At 35.8% G+C, this 23,053-nt stretch overlaps 1 protein-coding gene across 11 annotated transcripts in view; it reads left to right on the forward strand.

Moving 5' to 3' along the window:
- Positions 1-23,053, forward strand: part of STAG1 (STAG1 cohesin complex component) — a 425,728-nt gene that overhangs the window by 396,257 nt on the left and 6,418 nt on the right. For all 11 annotated transcript variants that reach the window (XM_082690738.1, XM_082690746.1, XM_082690747.1 and 8 more), the window contains 5 exons: positions 858-959; positions 4,336-4,484; positions 5,169-5,297; positions 19,156-19,361; positions 22,871-23,045. In XM_082690738.1, the coding sequence (XP_082546864.1) occupies positions 858-959; positions 4,336-4,484; positions 5,169-5,297; positions 19,156-19,361; positions 22,871-23,045 (761 nt within the window). The remainder of the gene's footprint in view (positions 1-857; positions 960-4,335; positions 4,485-5,168; positions 5,298-19,155; positions 19,362-22,870; positions 23,046-23,053) is intronic.

The following is a 23,053-nucleotide window of genomic DNA, read 5'->3' on the forward strand; positions in this document are numbered from 1 at the left end:
AATTTTTGCACCTTTGCTTATTCTAAGCTTTAATTTTTTTGAGAATATTTTAATATTTACTTGCTTCTCTTTATTAAATACCTCAGTTATGTGGCTTTTTGCCCCAGTTCCCTATATAACTATTTACAAATAGGAATTCATTGGAGATCTGATTATTGAACCACTTTAGTATATTAATTTATCTTTCTCTTTTTTTCATCTCATATCATGGAAGCATGAAATTCAATTGCTATGCTCATAAACTCACTTCTTCACATAAGTCATAGGTTTTTAGGCATTAGCTAAAATTTAGTGGTTTTATTGGTTTTAAACTTAGCGGTTCTCACAAGGAAAATTCTTGAAATCCTGTGACCAAAAAACTTGAATTATTAAAGAAGTCACTGTTTTTGTTTTTTATATTACAATAGGAAAGTATAAACATGTTGGGGGAGCAGGGAATATCCTAGTACAAAAGAACTAAATAAAAGGTCTATTACCCTAATCTTCCCTTCCCCCTTATTTAGGCCCACTCCCCAGAGGTAAGTGATTTTAACTGTTTTGGTTTTAGTTCTTTGTGAAGTTTCTACCAAAGTTCTGTCTTGATTTGTCACCTTTTAAGTGGTGTCTACTACAAAGAATAAGGAATTTCATTTACCTGTGTCACTTCGTCCCCTAGAATTTCCAGTTTTAACATTAGTTATTTCATAATCTTAAATGTGTATTCCTTTAACTTTAGAAAATATCTTTTATCTCTCATTATGTTTAAGATGAAGAAATTAAACTCTCTTAAACTACCTTTTCCATTTCTTTTACCAGTCCACAATTTGTCTCATGAAATTTCAGTAACTTTAAAGCTATGTTTTTTCTTTTTCTCACAGTATTACAATGACTATGGTGATATTATTAAGGAAACACTGAGTAAAACCAGGCAGATTGATAAAATTCAGTGTGCCAAGACCCTCATTCTCAGTTTGCAGCAGGTAAGAAATCTGAAAGGAAAGATATAAAGAGTAGAATTAATGTTATTGAGCTTTTATGTGTGAAGTATGTACTAGGTATATCATTCCTCATTTAAATTAGGTCACTGTATCAGTACAATAGTATGGATACTTTCTGATACAAAAGCATGTTGTATGACTTTTCTTTTAGAAAATAATCTTGTAGTTCACATTTCAAATAGATGGAATTCTAAGGTGATCTACTCTTGGACTAGATGAAATGCCAAACAGACATTTAAAAAGTAATCATTTAAAAAGAAAAATATGAAGATATATTTTAAGAATATTTAATGAAGACAGGGCTACAATAGTACTAAATAAGAAAATAAGTCACATATGGCAGCATTTGGGTGGCTCAACTGGTTAAGCAGCTGTCTTCAGCTCAGGTCATGATCCCAGTGTTCTGGGATCACGTCTCCTGTAAGCCTTCCTGCTCAGTGTGGAGTCGGCTTCTCCCTCTCCCTCCCATAGCTCATGCTCTTTCTCTCGCTCTCTCTCCCTTTCAAATAAATAAATAAAATATTTTTTTAAAGTAACGTTTCATATATATATATATATATATATATATATGCGTTCTGAATTGATAAGGGCTTACTGAATGCTGAGATTTCAGGGGGTGAGTGGGGCTGTAAGTATATGTATATAAACTTAAATACATTTATACATCAACCAGCATCCTAAAGAGTTTAAACAAACGGCAAGTTTCAGGGAAATATTTTCAACCATACATAACAAATCCTACAATCAGTAACAAAGATAAATCCCATAGAAAAGTGAATAAGGGATATGAAAAGCCACTTTTCAGAAGAGGAAATCTAAAAAACCAATAACGATATGAAAAGAGGCTTAATTTCATTAGTAATTAATAAAGTACCAATTGAAACAAAGAAGTGTTTATCACTGATGGGCAGATTAGCATGAATTTAAATGATGGTTAATACCAATGATTGATAAAGCTGTGGAGAAAAAGGCCCATTGTAAAAGAAATTGCTGTTGCCTTCTTAAAATACAATTTTGCAGGATATTTCAAAATTGAAGAAAGATATTTTAAAAGTCACTATTTTTGCTGCTAGGTATCTACATTGGTACATGCAGGTACACACAAAGATATTTATGTAAAAGATGTTTATTGCAGCAAGTCTGTAATATGAAAAATTGAAGATCGTCTTATTATCCCATCAGTAGAGGAATGGTTAAAGTGTGCAACTCTGAAGTAGCTAAAAGATTTTTAAGACAAAATATTAAGTGAAAAATAGCAAGTTTCAGAGAAAGGGCACCCTCTTACACTGTTGGTGGGAATACAAACTGGTGCAGCCACTCTGGAAAACAATATGGAGGTTCCTCAAGAAGTTAAAAATAGAACTACTCTATGATCCAGCAATTGTACTAGTAGGTATTTTACCCAAAAGATACAAAAACACTGATTCAAAGGGATACATGTACCCCAGTATTTATATTCTATATATTAAATGTTATTATCAACAATCAAATTATTGAAAGAACCCAAATATCCGTCGCTGATGAATGGATAAATATGTGATGTGTGGGAGGAATATTACTCAGCTTAAAAAAGAATGAAATATTTGCAAGGATGTAAATGGAGTTAGAGATTATTATGCTAAGTGAAATAAGTCAGAAAAAAATAACATATGATTTCTCTCATATGTGGAATTTAAGGAAAAAAAGATGAACATAGAGGGAGAAAAAGGAAAAAAGTGGGACAAAGCAGAAAATGGACTCTTAACAATAGAGAACAAACAGGGTTACCGGAGGGGAGATGGCAGGAGGATAGGCTAAATGGGTAATGGGTCTTAAGGAAGGCATTTGTGATGAACACTGGATGTTTTAGATACGTGATGAATCACTAAATTCTATAACTAATACTAATATTACCCTCTACATTAACTGCCTGCAATTTAAATAAAAGCTTGAGAAAGAAAAATAGCAAGTTTCAGAACAAACTACATAGTATAGTGTCATTTATGTTAAAAGTTTTCTATATGTAATACATTAATATGTCTAATCTGGTCTAGAAAACCTTGAAACTTTAACATTGATTACTTTTGGAGAGAAGAATGATATTCAGTGGAAAAGAGGAAGGAGAACTTTTATTTTTATATTCCTTGAATTTTGCACAGAGATAGATTTCTTTGTATTTAAGTGTAAGTTTTAAAGTTTAAGGCAATTGTGGGTAGCCATCTCTGAAAACATTTTGAAGTTCAAGAATTTATAAATAATTACATGTGGATACATTTGAAAAATGTTTGGAAGAACTGCTGTTTCTAGTTATGGCGCTGTAAGTAGTTCAAACCAATGTGTTGCTGAAGATGAAGAAAACTAAAAAGATGAACAACAAAATTTATTGAAGTGATAAAGGTGCTATTTCAGTGGGATGGTATGATAAGAATGAACTGAGAGATGGGTGAGTAAGTGAAGAAAATAAATGTAAACAGTACTATTCTGGATCTTTGCCAAAAAGGAGAATCAAAACAATGTATTGATAGCTGGCATAGAAGATTGAGTTAAGAAGTTAATGGCTTTTGTATTTGGGGGTTTTAAGATGCATACATCTTAACTATTGTTAAGGACAATATTGTATAATATAATAACTATTGTAGGAGCAAAATTGCTAAATAGGTAAAGTGGATTGAGATCTCTAGTACATAAGGAGGGAGTGGCTTTAGATGGAAGCCTGGACTATTCATTTCTCATAATAAGAGGGAAGATAGATGTGTATGATAAATTTAAGTTTCTAACCTTGGTGGTAGAATGATAATAGCTTTTATATTCTTTAGTACTTCAGGTTTATTTGGTTGTTATTTTGATACAATATATGTAATGTATATGTAATTTATAAAAGCCCTCTATCCAGCTTAAGAACTTTATTGTATATTTTGTTGTTGGGTGGTAAATATCACCCCATATATCCAAATGTCCTCTTTTACTTTTCTAAGGTATAGTAAGTGAAAAAACAAACTTCTGAACCCTATATTTAATATATTGTCATCCCTATTAAAACAACAAAAAGAACACATAGATGTTTATGAATACAAATATATTTCTATAAACATGTTTCCTTTCCCCAGCCCAAAATATATCTTTTTTTTGTTAAAAAGAAATAAATTCCTGTCTTCATTTAATCACAAAACTAGCATGAAAATGAGCTCAAGAAATTAGTACTGGTAGATGACTTGGAGAAGGGGAACAAAGTGGCTACAGTTCAATGTAAGGAAGGAAATACATATTTTACCATGTGCCTTTTAAATATTTTAAAATTATATTACCTATTCTAATAATAGATAAGATAAACAAACTTTTCTTAGCTGTACGTTTTTTCCTCTTTTTTTCTTTCAACCAGTTGTTTAATGAACTTGTTCAAGAGCAAGGTCCCAACCTTGATAGGACATCTGCCCATGTCAGCGGCATTAAAGAATTGGCACGTCGCTTTGCCCTTACATTTGGACTGGATCAGATCAAGACACGAGAAGCAGTTGCCACACTTCACAAGTGAGTGAGCTAAATAAATACTTTCTGTTACACAGAATCTGGTTTACTGGAGTTTAAATGAAATGACTGTTATTTGACCCATTTTTAAAGTGACAAATGATTGAATTTTCAAGTTATAAGAACTTTAGAGATTGTGTAGTGTAGTGAATCTCAACTAGGAGGGACTTTTTAATTTGAAAAATAATTTAACTGCCCGTTTTTTCAACTTATAAAGTATATAAAGTAAAGTTTCACAAAATACTGTTGTCTGTCAGTGAGAAGATGTTACAGGAGACGTGGTTTAAAAACACTGTGCAATGCTGATTTGGTCAACCTTACTTCATAACTGAAAACTGACTGACAGAATTTCATAACTGAAAACTGAGTGACACACAGCTGTTTGATACCATGACCAACTCTGAGAACCAAGTTTTCTGACAGTCTAGTTATCTTCTTAGGGTATTGTGCTACCCCTACAAGATACACATAGAAATTTAGCTTTGTTTCACAACTTAGAGTTTTGTACTATAAATATTAAGCACATATATCATACAAATTAACATTGTTTTCTGCTTCAAATTTATCATATTTTTCTACATTTAGTGATGATTATCCTGCCTTTCTGAATACTTTCAAATTCTAGCGCACTGAGAGAACTATAGTCCCTAGCTGGAAAAAATAAGGTGATACTTTCTTTTACTTCAGGGATGGCATAGAATTTGCCTTTAAATACCAAAATCAGAAAGGACAAGAATATCCACCTCCTAATCTGGCTTTCCTGGAAGTACTAAGTGAATTTTCTTCAAAACTCCTTCGACAGGACAAAAAGACTGTGTAAGTTGCTTTTATCATAACACGCTTGTAATTTTAAATTTTTTTTTTAGAAAAATGTTAATCATCTAGATATAATTACTGTTGATAACATAAGCTCTGATAGCTTATTTTAAGGAGCTGCAGTTTTCTGTCAAGCATTTATATAGTTCTTTCCCTGCTTGCTTTTAGTACTTTGGAATTAAGTGGGAAATGATTTCTTATTCCACAATTCAAAGAAATAGGGACATTGGCTTAGCCATTCTCTTTTCCTTTTATATTAATTGTGTTTTAGTTTTACAGATGGCCATTAACAACACAGTTTAGGGACATCGACCCCCTCACAAAAATTTTGTGTAACTCTTTTTTTTTTTTTTTTTTTAATTTAAAATATCAGACATTCCTTTCTACTTCATTTTTAAAATTTTTATTGTAGTTGAGATACAGTATTATATTAGTTTCAGGTGTACAACAGTGACTCAACAATTCTTTACATGATTCAGTGCTCACTATGGTAAGTATAGTAACTGTCTTTTACATAGAACATTATTACAGTATTATTGACTATATCCTCTATGCTGTACTATATATAAGTTTTGATTCTCCAAAAACTTAACTATTAATAGCCCCCTATTGACTGGAAGCCTTACTGATATCAGCCAATTAACATATTTCATATGTTACATGTTTTATATGCTGTATTCTTAGAATAAAGCAAGCTAAAGAAAAGAAAATGTTAAGAAAGTCATAAGGAAGAAAAAATATATTTACACTGTTGTGGTGTATTTATTGAAAGAAATCCATGCACACCTGGGTGGCTCAGTCAGTTAAGCATCTTCCTTTGGCTCAGGGCATGATCCCAGGGTACTGGAATGGAGTTCCACATGAGGCTCCCTGCTCAGTGGGGAGCCTGCTTCTCCCTCTGCCTGCCATTCCTCCTGCTTCTGCTTTTGCTCTCGCTCACTCTCTCTTTGACCAATCAATCTTTAGAAAAAGAAAGAAAAGAAATGCACATATAAGTAGACCTGCACAATTCAAATCCATGTTTAAAGGTGAACTGCATTTTTTATTTGAGTTAGTTCAAGAAGAGTGATTTCTTTTTCTGAAGTTTAAAGAAATAATATATGCAATTTTCATTAAAAAATATTGATGGGATCCCGAATTTTATAAATTGCTAGGAAGGTGTGTCAGTTGTAATAATAGGCTAAAGGAACAGAAATTTGGAAAGACAGTTAAATTTTTTATTAATTTGGTATTTCTAAGGGAAGATACTGACTTTGTGTTGGTCAGAAAAAAAATGTTTTTTTAAAGATTTTATTTATTTGTCAGAGAGAGAGCACAAGCACGGGGAGAGACAGGCAGACGGAGAAGCAGGCTCCCCACTGAGCAGGGAGCCTGATGTGGGACTTGATCCTGGGACCCTGGGATCATGACCCGAGCTGAAGGCAGATGCTTAACTGACTGAGCCACCCAGGCATCCTGATCAGAAAATATTTATTAAGCCCATAATCTGCTAGGTAATGTTCTATAGCTATTGTTTTAGTATGGCCAGGCAGTGAACAACACAGAATTTCTGCCCCCAGAAAGCTTTTGTTTTAATGCAGGGAGACATAACATAAACAGAAGAACAAGAGTCTGAGGCACTGAAATAGAGTAATATGATAAATAATAGTAGTGTTGGGTATTTGTGGGGGTGGGGGATCCCGAATTTTATAAATTGCTAGGAAGGTGGTTTGAAAACTCTTATTATAGGCATTTACAGGTATACATTTTCCTTCAAGTTCTACTTTAGCTGCATCTTGTAGATTCTGGTAGCTTGCATTTTTGTTTTCATTCATCTCAAAGTATTTTTATTATTTCCCTTGTGATGTATTCTTTTATCTTTTGGTTGTTAGGAGTATTTTGTTTAATTTCCACATACTTGTGAATTTCCAAATTTTACTTCCATTATTGATTTTTAATTTCATTCCACTGTGGTTAGTGAATATACTTTGTATAATTTCAGTCCTTTCAAATTTATTGAGGCTTGTTTTACAGACCAACGTATACGGTGTGTTCTAGAGAATGTTTTATGTTTACTTGAGGAGACTATGCATTCTTCTGCTGGTGTTGGGTGGTGTTGAGATAGCTGTTAGGTCACGTGGCTTATAGGGTTTGTTTGGTTTTTTTTTTTTTTAGCAGTTTAAAAAAAAAAAATAGTGTTTTTCAAGTCTTCTTTTTCTTTGTTGGTATTTTGCCTAGTTGTTCTATCCATTATTTAAAGTGGGGTATTGGAGTCTCCCCAACTATTATTGCTGAATTGTTATTTTTCCTTTCAGTTTTGTCACTTTTTACTTCATGTATTTTGGAGCTAGATATACATGTTTATCATTATTATGTCCTCCTGATGGATTGACTCTTAGATATCATTATAAAATATTTTTCTCTGTCTCTAGTAACTTTTGTCTTAAAATCTGTTTTGTCTGGTACTATTATAACTATTCCAGCTGTATTTTAGTTATTGTTTGCATGGTATACCTTTTTTCTATCCTTTCACTTTCTGCCTTTTTTATCTTTGAACCTGAAGCGTGTTTCTTAGAGATGACATGTAGTTGGATCATGTTTTGTTTATAAGAAGTGGATGTTTTCTAGTGTAACATTTTACTTTCTTCAAAAATACTTAATTATACATTTTTAGTTATTTCCTTAGTTTTTTTTTTTCTGTAGGCCTTAAAATACGCATCTTACCCAAAATTTCTTCAAATTTATTCTAAGGAAATATGTAAACTTTACTCCTATGTAGCTCCATTTCTATTCTCCCCCTTTGGTGCCATTATTGTTACACATACCTGCATCTAAATATGTTACAACCCAACAACACATTATTATAATTATTACTTGATGTAATTGTATGTCTTAAATACCCTTAGAGGGGAAATGGAGCCTTATATATTTATTATAGAGTTTGTTTTAATAGCCTTATTTTCCATTTCTGGTTCTCTTCATTTCTTCCTGTGGATTGAAAAATACCATCTGGCATCATTTCCTTACACTAATAAATCTTTACTTCCACCTACTTCTTTTGTTTTATTATCAAATATGTGTGTGTGTGTGTGTGTGTGTGTGTGTGTGTTTTATTTATTTGACAGAGGGGCACCTGGGTGGCTCAGTGGGTTAAAGCCTCTGCCTTCGGCTCAGGTCATGATCCCAGGGTCCTGGGATCGAGCCCCGCATCGGGCTGTCTGCTCCGCGGAGAGCCTGCTTCCTCCTCTCTCTCTCTCTGCCTGCCTCTCTGCCTACTTGTGATCTCTGTCAAATAAATAAATAAAATCTTTAAAAAAATATATTTATTTGACAGATCACAAATAGGCAGAGAGGCAGGCAGAGAGAGAGGAAGGGAAGTAGGCTCCCCGCCAAGCAGAGAGCCCAATGCAAGGCTCGATCCCGGGAGCTGGGATCGTGACCCAAGCCAAAAGCAGAGGCTTTAACCCACTGACCCCCTCAGGCGTCCCATATTATCAAATATATTATATTTCTATTTTATTGACACAACAGTACAGTAATACACGTTGTTTTTATACAATTGCTGTTTAAATCAGTTAAAAATATATATATATGTATATGTACATGTATATATATGCAGTTATATTGTTTTTTCTAACTACCTATTAATTACCTTTCAGCTCTCTTTGTTTCTTCAAGTGTAGATTATTCTCTGGCATCATTTGCTTTCAGCCTGAAGAACATCTTTTATTATTTCTTGTAAGGGAGGTCAGCCAGCAACAAATTGTTTTTATTCCATCTGGGAGTGTGTTTATTTTATATTTAGCTTTGGAATATAGTTTTGCTAGATATAACATTCTTGTTTGATAATGTGTTATTTTCAGTACATCGACTGTGTTATCCCACTGCCTCCGCCTCCATTGTGTCTAATGAGAAGTCATTGGAGTTTAAACTTAATGGAGCTCCCTTGTATACAATGAGTTACTTTCTCTTCTCTCAAGGTTTTTTCTCTTTCTTTGGCTTTTAGCTAAAATTTTGCCTGTGATGCATCTGGGTGTGGATCTTTCTGCATTTATTTGCTTGGACTTTGTTGAGCCTTGAGAATGTGTAGATTAATTTTTTTCATCAAATTTGGAAGTAATTAACCATTATTTCCCTAAGTTTATTTCTACTTCTTCTCCTGGTACTCCCATTACACCTACTAGTGCACTTAATGATATCCCACATTTCTGTGATGCGCTGTTCATTTTTCTCCTTTTTTTTCTCTGCTCTTCAGAATCCATAATCTCTGATATATTTTCAAGATTAAGGATTATTCTGCCAGCTCAAATCTGTTGAGCCCCTGTGGAGAATTTTTAATTTTTGTTATTGTACTTTCCAGCTGCAGAATTTCCATTGGTTCTTTTTTAATAATTTCTTTCTTTTTTTAAGATGTATTTATTTATTTACTTATTTGAGAGAGAGTATACAGCGGTGGGGAGAGACAGAAGGAGAGGGAGAAATAATTCCAAGGAGACTCCCTGCTAAGCACAGACCCACCCACCCCCAACACAGGGCCCACTCTCAGGACCCTGAGATGACGACCTGAGCCAAAACCCAAGAGTCGGATGCTCAACTCACTGAGCCACCCAGGCATCCCTATCATTTCTTTTTATTCATATTTTCTATTTCCAGAGGTAGTGACATCATATTTTTCATTCTTTATATATACATATATTTTTTTAGTTCTTTGAACATTTTTTAATAATAGCTTTACAGTATTTTGGGGCCACTGGTTTTTTTTTTTTTTTTTTTTTATTTAACAGAGAGAGAGAGATCACAAGTAGGCAGAGAGGCAGGCAGAGAGAGAGGGGGGAAGCAGGCTCCCTGTTGAGCAGAGAGCCCCATGCAGGGCTCGATCCCAGGACCCTGAGATCATGACCTGAGCCAAAGGCAGAGGGCCTAACCCACTGAGCCACCCAGGCGCCCTGATTTAGCTTAATTTTTTAAAGAAGTTTTGGTTCATGCCAAACTTGAGGGAAAGGTACAGAGAATCCCATATATATACCCCTGCCCTTATACATGCATAGTCTCCCCATTATCAGCATCTACCACCAAAGTGACACAGTTGTTATAATTGATGAACCTACCTTGACATACCAATAATCACCAAAGTTATATTATAGTTCACTCTTGATGTTGCACATTCTGTGGGTTTAGACAAATGTATAATGACATCCATCTATCATTACGGTATCATACAGAGTATTTTTTTCACTTCCCTAAGAATCCTGTGTTCTGCTTGTTCATCCTTCCTCTCCTCCCCCCACCAACCCCTAGCAACCACTGATCATTTCACCGTTTCCATAGTTTTGCCTTTTCCAGAATGTTACATATTTGAAATCATAGGGTATATAGCCTTTTCAGATAATCTTTTGTCACTTAGTAATATGCATTTAAAGTCCTTCTATGTCTTTTCATTGCTTGGTAGCTCATTTCTTCTTCATGTTGAGTAATATTCCATTGTGTAGAAATACCACAAATGATTTAGCCATTCACCTACTGAAGGACATCTTGGTTGCTTCCTAGTTTTGGCAGTTACAAATAAAAGTGCTATAAACATTCCTGCATAAGTAATTGTGAGGACTTAAATTGTTAAGTCTTTGAGTAAATACTAAGATATGTGATTGCTGGGATCACATGGTAGGAGTATGTTTAGTTTTTAAGAAATTGCCTGTCTTCCCAAGTTGCTATACCATTTTCTGTTCCCACCAGTAATGTATGAGAGTTTCTGTTCTGCATCCTCACCAGGATTTGGTGTTGTCAGTGTTCTGGATTTGGGGCATTCTAATAGGTACATAGTGGTATCTCATTTTAATTTGCATTTCCCTGATGACATATGATGTGATGTATCTTTTCATGCTTATTTGCCATCTCTATATTTTCTTTGGTGGGATGTCTATTCAGATCTGAAGTCCATTTTTAAATCAGATTGTTTGTTTTCTTACTGTTGAGTTTTAAGAGTTCTTTGATTATGTTAGATAGCAGTTCCATTAGGAAATGTATATTTTGGAAATATTTTCTCCCAGTCTCTTCTTACTCTCTAGACAGTGTCTTTAGCAGAGCAGAAGTTTTTAATTTTTTTTGTTTTTTTTTTTTTTTTTTTTTTTAGAGAGAGAGAGAGATCACAAGTAGGCAGAGAGGCAGGCAGAGAGAGGGAGAAGCAGACTCCCCGCTGAACAGAGAGCCCAATGAGGGCCTCAATCCCAGGACCCTGAGATCACAACCTGAGCCAAAGGCAGAGGCTTAACCCACTGAGCCACCCAGGCGCCCAGAAGTTTTTAATTTTAATGAACTCTGCCCCAACAATTATTATTCCAGGGACCTTGCCTTTGGTGTTGTATCTAAAAAGTCATTGCCATATCCTGGTTTTTCTTGGGTATTATTTTCTAGAAGTTTTATATTTCACATTTAGGTCTGTGATCTGTTTTGAGTTGATTTTTGTAAAAGATCAGGGTCTGTGTCTTAGACCAATTTATTTGCATATGGATATCCAGTTGTTCCAGCACTACTTATTGAAGAGACTGCCTTTCCTTCTTTGTCAAGGATCAGTTGACTATATTTGAGTCTATTTCTGAGCTCTCTTTTCTGTTCTATTGGTCTACATGTCTGATCACTTGACAGTACCACACTGTCTTAATTCCTATAGACTTTTCTTTATTTTTCCAGCCTTACTGAGATAAATTTGACATATAGCATTGTGTGTTAAGATGTACAGTGTGTGATGATTTGATATACATGTATATTGCAAAATGATTATACTGTAGCTTTTTTAAGATTTTATTTATTTATTAGACACACAGAGAGAGATCACAAGTAGGCAGAGAAGCAGGCAGAAAGAGGCAGGCTCCCTGCTGAGCAGAGAGCCCGATGAGGGACTCAATCCCAGGACCCTGAGATCATGTCCTGCGCCAAAGGCAGAGGCTTAACCCACTGAGCCCCCCAGGCACCCTATACTGTAGCTTTATAATAAGATTTCTAGTTGGAAAGTGTCCAATTTCTAGTTGGATGTGGGACTCAATCCTCCAACTTTGTTTTTCTCCTTCAGTATGGTATTGGCTATTCTGGGTCTTCTGCCTTTGCTTAAAAACCTTAAAATCCACTTGTTACTATCTACAAAATAACTTGTTGAGATCTGGGTTGGAATTGCATTGAATATAGATCAAGCCAGAAAGAACTGACTTAGCAATACTGTCTTTGTAAGCATGAACGTGGAATATGTCTCCATGTATTTAGTTCTTTTATTTCATTCATCAGAGCTTTATTGTAAAAGTTTTCCTCATATATAGATCTTGTATATTTTTTGGCAGATTTACACCTTAATTCATTTTAAGGGGTGCAAATGTAAATGACATTGTTTTGAATTTCAAATTCCACTTGTAATTTTGTATCCTGCAAACTTGGTACAATTGCATGTCCGTTCCAAAAGAGATTTTTCTGTCAGTTCCTTAGGATTTTCTACATAGATAATCATGTCATCTGCAAACAGTAATAGTGATTTCTTCCTTCCCAGTCTCTGTACTTTTTATTTCCTTTTTTGTCTCATTGAATTAACTGAAATTCCCAGTACAGTATTAAAAAGAAGTGGTGAGCAGGGACATTCTTGCCTTATACCTGATTTGTTGGGTTATCTTCAGGTTTTTCACCAGTAAGTATGTTAGCTGTACAGTTTTTTGTAGACTGTCTTTATCAGATTGAGAAAAATCCCCTTTTATTTCTAGTTTACTGAGAGTTCTTATCAAGAATAAGTGTTAGATTTTGTCAAATGCTTTTTCTATATTTATTGATGTGATACTTGATTTTTCTTTTTTAGGTTTTTGTTGTGATGGAATATATTAATTTTCAGATGTTGAACCAGCCCTGCATCCCACTGGGTTACATCCCACTCGATCATGCTGTATATAATTCTTTTTCTATTTTTCTAATATTTTGTTGAGGATTTTTGCTTTATATTCATGAATTATTAGTCTGTAGTTTTCTTATAATCTGTCTGTCTGGTTTTGGTATTAGGGTATTACTGGCCTTATGGAATGATATAGAAAGTATTGCTTTTCCTTCTGTCCTCTGAAAGAAATTGTAGAGAATTGGTAGCTTTCTTCCTTAAATAACCAGTTAACTCATTTGAGCCTGGTGCTTCCTGTTTGGGAAGGTTATTATTTATCGAATCAATTTATTTAATAGATACAGGCCTCTTCAGATTGTTTCTTCTTCTGGGAGATTTGACAGTTTGTGTTTAAAGGAATTGGTCTCTTTCACCAGGATTATCAAATACGTGGGCATAAAGTTGTTTATAGTATTCCTTTATTTTCCTGTTAATGTCCATAGGATCTGTAATGATGTGTTCTCTTTAATTTCTGGTATTAATAATTTGTATCCTCTGTTCCCCCAACCTGCTCTCCTTAGGCTGGCTAGAAACTAATCGATTTTATTGTTGTGTTTAAAGAACCAGCTTTTAATTTTGCTGATTTTCTTTATTGCTTTCTGTTTTTAATTTCATCGATTGCTATTCTAATTTTTATTTTTTTTCTTTCACTTTGGATTTAATTTGGTCATCTTTTTCTAGTTTTCTAAGGTGGAAGCTTAGATTGTTGATTTTGGATCTTCTTTTCTGATTTGTGCATTCAATGCTAACTTCCTTCCAACCACTGCTTCTTACTGCATTGCATAAATTTTGATGTGCCGTTTCATTTAGTTCATGATACTTTTATATTTCCCTTGGGAGTGCTTCTTTGTCTCATGTGTTTAAAGCACATTATTTAATCTCTGTATATCTTTATGATAATGATTTCTGATTAAATTTCTAATTAATCTTAATTTAAGAGCAGACATTATATGATTTCTCTAATTTTAAATTTGTTGAGATGTATTTTATTACCTAGAATGTGAACTCTTGATGTTACAGGTGAACTTGAGAAAAATATATATTTTGGTTTTGGATGAAGTCAGTCTGTAGATACTAATTCTATCCAGTTGATTGATGCTATAGTTGAGTTCAACTGTGTCGTTACTGATTTTCTGGCTGCTGAATCTGTCCATTTTTTTAAAGATTTTATTCATTTATTGGAGAGAGAGAGTGAGTGAGAGAGCACAAGCCTCGCGGGGCTGAGGGGAGGCAGAAGGAGAAGCAGACAGCTCGATGTGGGACTCAATCCTAAGACCCTGATATCATGAACTGAGCAGAAGGCAGATGCCTAACCAAGTGAGCCACCAGGCACGCCTGAATCTGTCCATTTCTGATACAGGAATGTTGAAGTCTCCCAACTAATTGTAGTTTCTATTTGCAGCTAGTTTTTGCTTCATACAGTTTGATGCTCTGTTGTAAGGGATATACATGGTAAGGATTATTATGTTTCTTGGAGAATTGGCTCCTGTATGATTGTGTAATGCCCTTCTTTATTCCTCATAACTTTCCTTACTTTAAAGTCTGCTCTGTCTGAAATTGATGTAATTACTCCTGCTTTCTTTTGATAACTTTTACCATCTATTTACTCACTTTTAGTTTATGTGTGTCTTTACACTTAAAGTGGATTTCTTATCGACAGCTGTACTAGGGTCTTGTTTTTTGATCCACTCTGGCAATCTTTTACTTGGTACCATTGATGTTCAAATTGATTATTGATGTAGTTGGATTAATACCTATCATATTCCTTACTTTTTCTGTTTGTTGCCCTCATTCTTTGCTTTTATTTTGTCTTCCATTCTTTTTTCTGCCTTTTATAAAAAGTTTCAATTGAGCATTTTATGAACCATTTGTTCTTTTTTCTTAGCATATTGTTAAACTTTTTTTAAGTGGTTGCCTTAGAGTTTGCAACATATATTTATAGGTAATCCAAGTCCATATTTAAATAATACTGTATTACTTCACAGGTATGAGTACCTTATAATAACAGGTGTGAGTACCTTATAACAAACTAATCCCAGTTTATCCTTCGTTCTCTTGCATCATTGGTGTCATTTATTTCACTTATATATAAACATATATAATCAAATAGATATATGCAGGTATGAGATATATATATAAGCATAAATAATCAGATACATTGTTGGTATTATTTTGAACAAAAATTTGTTTTGCCAGATCAATTCAGAAAAATTAAAGTTTTTCTTTTACTTGTTCCTTATTCATTATTTTTTTTTAAAGATTTTATTTATTTATTTGACAGAGAGAAATCACAAGCAGATGGAGAGGCAGGCAGAGAGAGAGAGAGAGGGAAGCAGGCTCCCTGCTGAGCAGAGAGCCGAATGCGGGACTCGATCCCAGGACCCTGAGATCATGACCTGAGCCGAAGGCAGCGGCCCAACCCACTGAGCCACCCAGGCGCCCACCTTATTCATTATTATTTTACTTATTCCTTCTTTAGCTTTTTTTTTTTTTTTTTTTTTTTTTTTTTAGATTTTATTTATTTATTTGACAGAGATCACAAGTAGGCAGAGAGGCAGGCGGGAGGGGGGTGTGGGAGGAAGTAGGCTCCCCACCAAGCAGAGAGCCCAATGTGGGCCTCAATCCCAGGACCCTGAGATCATGACCTGAACTGAAAGCAAAGGCTTAACCCACTGAGCCACCCAGGCACCCTTTAGTACTCTTCTTATTTTATGTAGATTCACGTCTCTGACCTATATTATTTTCCTTCTCTCTAAAGTACTTCTTTTTAACAATTTTCTTTATTTATTTGAGATAGAGTGCAGGTGTGGGGGAAGGGGCAGAGGGAGAGGGTGAGGGAGAGCATCTCAAGCAGACTCCATGCAGTGCATAGAGCCCAACACAGGGCTTAGTCTGCGACCCTGAGATCATGACCTGAGCCAAAACCAGGAGTCAGATACTTAACTGAACCACCACCCAGGCACCCCTCTAAAGCACTTCTGCAAAATTCTCTCAATTTTTAGTCTGAGAAAGTCTTTATTTTCCTTCACATTTGAAGGATAGTTTTCCAGTGCACAGAATTCTAGTCTGGGGGGGGGGGTTCTCTTAACACTTTACTCCACTCTCTTCTTGCTTGCGTGGTGTTTTGAGAAGTTAGACATAATTCTTATCATTATTCCTCTATAGATAAAGTATTTTCCCCCTCTGGCTTCCTTCAAGATTTTTTTCCTTCATCTTGGATTTTTTGTAGTTTGAAAATAATGTGCTTAAATGTAGCTCTTTTGTTATTTTACCCTGCTTGGTGTTCTCTGAGTTTCCTGAATCTATAGTTTGGTATCTGATGTTAATTTGGGAAAATTCACTATCATTTCTGTTTTAAATTATTGTTATTATTGTCTCACTTCTCCTTCTCATATTCCCATTATATTAACACCTTTTGTGTTATAGTTGTATTATAGGCAGAGAAAGGGGGATGCAGGCTCCCTGCTAAGCAGAGAGCCCAATGTGCGGGGCTCGATCCCAGGACCCCGAGATCATGACCTGAGCCGAAGGCAGAGGCTTAACCCACTGAGCCACCCAGGCGCCCCAACAATCTCTTTGCTTTTCAATTTGGATTTCAGTCAAGGATCCTCTTGCTGTGCCCCCTAGAGCAGAGGTTTTTTTCCTCACCTGAGTCCAGTCTACTAATAAGCTCATCAGAAGCATTCTTTATTTCTTTTACAGTTTTTATCTCTAGCATTTCTTTTTGGTTCTTATGATTTCCATCTATCTGCTTTCATTGCTCATCTGTTCTTGTGTGCTGTCTACTTTTTCGATTAGAGCGCTTATCATATTGGTCATAGTTGTTTTTTTTTTTTTTAAGATTGTATTTATTTATTTGTCAGAGAGAGATAGCACACAAGCCGGGGGAGTGGCAGGCAGTGGGAGAAGCAGGTTCCTTGCCTGCCGAGTGGGGCTCAATCCCAGGACCCTGGGATCATAACCTGAGCTGAAGGCAGACACTTAACTGACTGAGCCACCCAGGTGTCCTGACCATAGTTGTTTTAAATTGCCAGTTTGGTAATTCTGATATTTCTGTCATATCTGATTCTAATGTTTGCTCTGTCCTTCACATTGTGTTTTTGCCTTTGATATGCCTTACAACTTTTTCTTGATAACCAAACATGATATACTAGATAGAAGGAACTGCTGTAAATTACCTTTAGTATTATGGTGATGAGGTATGGGAGGAGGGGAAGCATTCTATAGTCCTATGATTATAGATCTTGTCTTTTAATGAGTCCATGCCTCTGGATTGTAAACTTCCCAAGTGTTTCTCAGTTCTTTTCTTTACCCATGGTTGGGACAAAATGGGTAGAGTGGGCTGGAGTTGGGTATTTCTCTTACCCTGGATAGATTAGGTTCTGATAATATCCCAGTAAGTTGTGCTCTGCTTAACCAGTTTCTCCTGAGGAGAGGCTTTGTTAAGAACAATATACTCTGGCAGATTTTGGAATGGTTCCTTTTCTTTTCCCTCTGCCAATAGCACAGGAGAGTTTGCTCTAATATTTTACTGTGGAAACCCAGTTGAGCTTCTGGAGGTAGATCTCACAATATTATGGAGAGGTCCCCCTATGACTGGGTCCCTCTGAGTTTTGAACTCTCAGATTGGTCACAGTGAACTTCCAACAATTTGTGAATTATGGCTTAGGTTTTCCTACCCCAGCAGTGGTTCTCAAGGTGGTTTTTGCTTCTGAGTCTGCTCCAGTAAACTGTTCTCCCTATGTCTCGCAATCTTGGGGACAACTATTTTCCTCTCTATGGATCCAGGACGTTGTTGATTTTTTTTAGTCTGTTGAGCTCTACTTGTTAGGATGCAGCGACAACTTCCAAGCCCCTCACAGGAAGAACTGGAAACCAGTCTACTGTGATTTTATATTTAAGCTTTCTAGAAGTTGCTTTTGGGTCAGAGCAGCTTATTTTTTAACCAGTGTTTGCACTTAAGCCCCTGTGCCAGTGAGGCTTCCTCCCTGTGTTGGTAGATCAGTGTAGAGCATGGTGAATGATAACAAAATGCCCTCATCCCCTGTTCTTTTTGCCCATGAGTAGATGCAACTTAAGCATATGTGAGGAGCCTTGCCAACTTGTATGAACATCTGTGATCCCAGGAGGGCTCTTCTTAGCTGTCTTTTCCCCCTGTTCTGTTAAATTTCTGTCTGTTCTACTCTTCTTTGGTTGCTGGGCAGAACTTTTATGCCACTGAAGAGGATCTGGGTGGGACAGCATCCCTCTGCTCCCAGAGTAACACCCTTTTATTGTGAGCAGGGGGCCACGTGTAACCCATAGTTTTCAGCTTGTCCCTCCAGGTGGTCTTAGCCTGCTGTGCCTGGGAGAGAGTTACTACCTGAGAAGTAGAGGATGGTGAAGAAGGGAGCCTTCTTCCTCCTAGCTATTGTCCAGAAAAGAGATTCCGCAAACCACCCATGGCCTGCCTTTTCCAAGGTAGCTCTAGATGAGTAGCTAGAGAAGGAGGGGGCCCCCATCTTATCCATGACTGCCCAGAATAGAGGTCCTAGAGTAGCAGTGGTGGGGGAGAGAGGACAAGGAAAAGGATCAGATCATGGTTCAAATGCTACAAACTCTCACTGTTTTACTGAGATTTAGATTTTCTTGAATAAATGTTTCTCCATTTGCTGTATGCCCTTAGGACAATTTCTGAAGACTTTAAATGATTGTCTTTTATCAATTTTACCAGTTAAAAAGTTGTTATGCTAAGCTCCTCCCTTCACCATTATAGAAATCATGCCCAGGTTTGAACACTTGAAAAGAAAATTCAATAACCTTTTGACCTAAACTTCTGATTTTTTTTTTTTTTGAAAGTTGATATAGGAAGCAACACACACATTTACACACACATACAAGCTTAGTAATACATTCACCTATTTAAAAGCATTGCAGGGCTTGAAGTGATACATGAAGTGCTTCCATGAAAATCACTGTTCTTTTCTATTATGTTTCTAGTCATTCATACCTAGAGAAATTCCTTACGGAGCAGATGATGGAAAGGAGAGAAGATGTATGGCTTCCACTCATTTCCTATAGAAATTCGCTAGTCACTGGAGGTGAAGATGATAGAATGTCTGTGAACAGTGGAAGTAGCAGCAGTAAAACATCCTCAGTAAGGAATAAGAAAGGACGACCCCCACTTCACAAAAAACGCGTAGAAGGTAAGTCTGCCTTTACCCTATGAGACAAGTAGTTTGCTTGCTATTGCAGAGGTAGAGTGGCAAATCTGTTGAAGCAAGGTAGTACTGTTAGGTATGTTATTTCCTTGTAGATTTGACACATACTAAGAGGTTAAGGCAAAGAGATTGGAGTAGACAAAGTGGAACAGAAAAGGGTCAAAGAAAAAGAAGTTAGAAGAGCATGAAACACAGAGGAAGATGGTGCAGAGAAAAAGAAGAAACAGTTATAAAGGTTTATAAAATTGATCCATACATTAAAATTTAAAATAAGGTAGTCATAATGTCAGTTATCAAAATTCATCCTAATGTAGAAAATATTCTGATAAGTTGAAGGTAGACTTCTGCATCAGACTGAATATACCAAAACAACTTTCCATTTCTACCCCATGGATGGATAATTCATTTTTGTGCAATAAAATAATGATAGCCAACTCTGGTTTTATAACCCCCATCGACTGTGGGAACAAGGGAGTTGAACTGCCCTGAAAATGTGATCATTGGTAGTTAAATCATGTATCCAAAAGACTAAAAATTGCTTTATTAGACATTACTCTTAAACTAAGACAACTCAAAAATGCTTATTTCCTCAAATAACCTTCTCCCATCTCCATGCTTTTCCTAATAAATATTCTCCAAACCAAGAGAGAGGAAAGCAATGATCTGAATCCTGCTCCTCTGCTCCTTTCTACAACTTTGTATTTCCCTTTCAGAATCTCACCTCCGCTGCCTAAAAACTAATGACTCATGAAAGATTTTGCTGCAACCTGTAGCAAAATTAATTAGAATTTAAATCTGTTTCTGACATCATTGGGGAGGTAATATTAACTATTGGTGAAAAGCACACACTCTAAAACTAGAGTTCTAGAATTCACACCTGGCTTTCTAGTTTTAAACCATGTGACTTTTGAGCATGTTATTTAACCTCTCAGCTTCATTCAGTGATCACGTAAAGGATGATCAGAGCACCTATCCTGTCAGCTATTATAAATATTAAATGACATACTGTACACATAGAGAGAGATTACTTATTAGCACAGAGCTTAGCACATAGGCACATGCAGTAAATGTTAGCTGCTGTTGTCAGAATGTCACTGTTTCAAAGGAAATAAAAGATATGAAAATATTTACAGCATTAATGTTAAAGATTTTCTTTCAGTTTTTATCTGTGGGACTTAAAATCTTTTTGGTCCAGAAAATGAAAATACTAAATCCTATCTTTGGAGTGTAGGATCCTAAACTTTTCTCTAAATAATAACTGCAGTCACTTCCTTTTTAAAATGTCTTCTAGAGCAGCCTCTATCAGGATGCCTACCCCCCACATTACATCTCTCCATCCATCTATCCAGTCTGTCTGTCTAGATACAGAACTAGATATATAGATATTTTTACTTACAGCTTTTGTTACGTGTAATATTCATATTAGCCAACATTCATTAAATTCTTGCTGTGTACCAGAAATGTGCATTATTAGCATTTAATCATTTACTAACATTTATAAAGCACTTAGGTTTGATGTGGCACACAGTGAATGCTGTGTAAATGTTTTATAAATGAACTCTGAGTTGAACATTATTACCTGTATTTCACACAGAAGAAACTAAAGCTTAGAGAATTTAAATAACCACATATAATTCCCTTACTAATGGGATAATCAGTATTATCTCCAGGATGAAGAAAAGCATACATGAACCAGATAATTTGTTGTTAAATTGCAAAAAGGAAAACTTGTTGTGTGTCAGTTTGAAATTTACCAAGACACTAAGGTAGGTCATGTGCCAGGCATTCTTAGGAAGCAGTTTCATCTGTTTGGAATGAAGATGAGAAAGCTTCGCCAGAAGTGTTTTTATTGAGGAATCCTCATGGGTTAGGAGGGTCTCTTCAGGAAGAGTGAATTCTTCCTGAAGTTATTCATTAAGTCTTTACCACATACCTTTCTAAGAACTCTTTGAAATGCTGGAGATTAGGTATTAATAAAAATGCTCATAGTACATATGGGAAAACAGAGAAGCAAGCAATTTTAGTTCCACATGGGAAGTGCTCTAATGGGTCAAAGAAGGTTTTCTGGAAACATAAAGGGAGTGATCAGACTTAATGAATCAGGAAAGATTTTCTGGAAAAGATGACATGTAGTAAAGCTGAAAGATAGATTTACTAGGTTAAGAACCTAAATGATACCATTCTTATAAAATTTTAAGTGCAGCAAAAAACAAAAGTTAGGAATTAAATGTTGAATGGAAAGTGGTTATGAATAAAAGAAAATGAAACCTCTTTTTGCTGGTTAGGTAAAGAAAAGATTGTTGAATAGTGAGCTGCAGATCAGTGCAATGACCTTAACAAGGCAATAGGCTAAATATTTTCAGGAACTAAAAAGCTGATCTAGAACGAACACATGTATCTGATAATTTTTTAAAACACTGAGAGATGGAATGTTTGATAGCAAGTGAGGAACCTAACATGCTGCACAAATGTGAGACTTCATGGAGGAAGAAAAACAATGGGATTCATACTGTGTACTTTGTGATTTAAATTCTTTTTTTTTTTTTTTTCATTTAAATTCTTCAGAAGGGAAAGCATAGCAGTAATACTTTTAAGTCTCCCCATATTAAGAAAATAACTTAGAATGTTTATAGAAACTTCATAATTATGTAACATTATTATCAGCCTATAGTTTAGATACATACATACTTTAATCTGCTCACATCTTTGTAAGTGATCTTCAGAAGAAGGAAGAAACAGCTCCTGGTCCCTTGAAGAAATTTAATTCTAATTACAGAGATAACATATACACTTGACAAATCAGCTGCCAGTGCAGGCCAGTGTGTAATTAAATCCTAAGTAAGTAGGAATGATTTTGTTTCCTCTAGAAGTTAAAAAAGAATGGGAAGTGGGGGCTGGGTAGGGTGATTATGGAGGGCTTCCCTAAAGAGGCATGAAAACAGTGAGCCTCTCCTAACTGGATGGCCCCACACATAATGCACATACAATCTGGCAAAAAGAGTTATTTCTCTGGTGACCAGTTGTGCAGTGGGATTTGTTGATTTCTCAGTAGAGACCTGCCAGACTTCAAGTGCTGCTATCTGGGGCCCCGTGAAGGCCCAGCAAATAGGCCCTTTGTTGCTTGAGTAAAGGAAGGTTACAGGGGTCTCTGGCTGGCCTAATTCTTCCCCTTCTGCCGTGAATTGATCCTTAGAGATAGAGAGACTTTGAAGAGAGGATAAATAAGGTAAGGATAGCTGACATTTGATGGTTACATCCATTACCACATTGATCCTTAAAGCTCTTTCAGGTTGGGTATTGATATCCTCATTTTGTATATGAGAAACATGAGTTTTTAAATTCAGTAACTTACAGAAAGTCACAAGTGAGTCGTATAGGTAGGATTCAAGGTAGGCAGTCTAAGCCAGGAACCATGCTCTGCAAGTCTGTGCTATAACTTCCACCAGAGTTCACTCCACTCATGACATTTTATGACTCTAACTGGAATTTTACAGATGAAAGTCTGGATAATACATGGCTAAACAGGACTGACACCATGATTCAGACTCCTGGCCCCCTTCCAGCACCACAGCTCACTTCCACTGTACTTCGGGAGAATACCCGGCCCATGGGAGAGCAGATCCAGGAACCTGAGTCTGAACATGGTTCTGAACCTGACTTTTTACACAAGTAAGTAG

This window comes from Mustela nivalis (genome assembly GCF_964662115.1).
Source record: "Mustela nivalis genome assembly, chromosome: 1".
Classification (NCBI taxonomy): Eukaryota; Metazoa; Chordata; class Mammalia; order Carnivora; family Mustelidae; genus Mustela; species Mustela nivalis.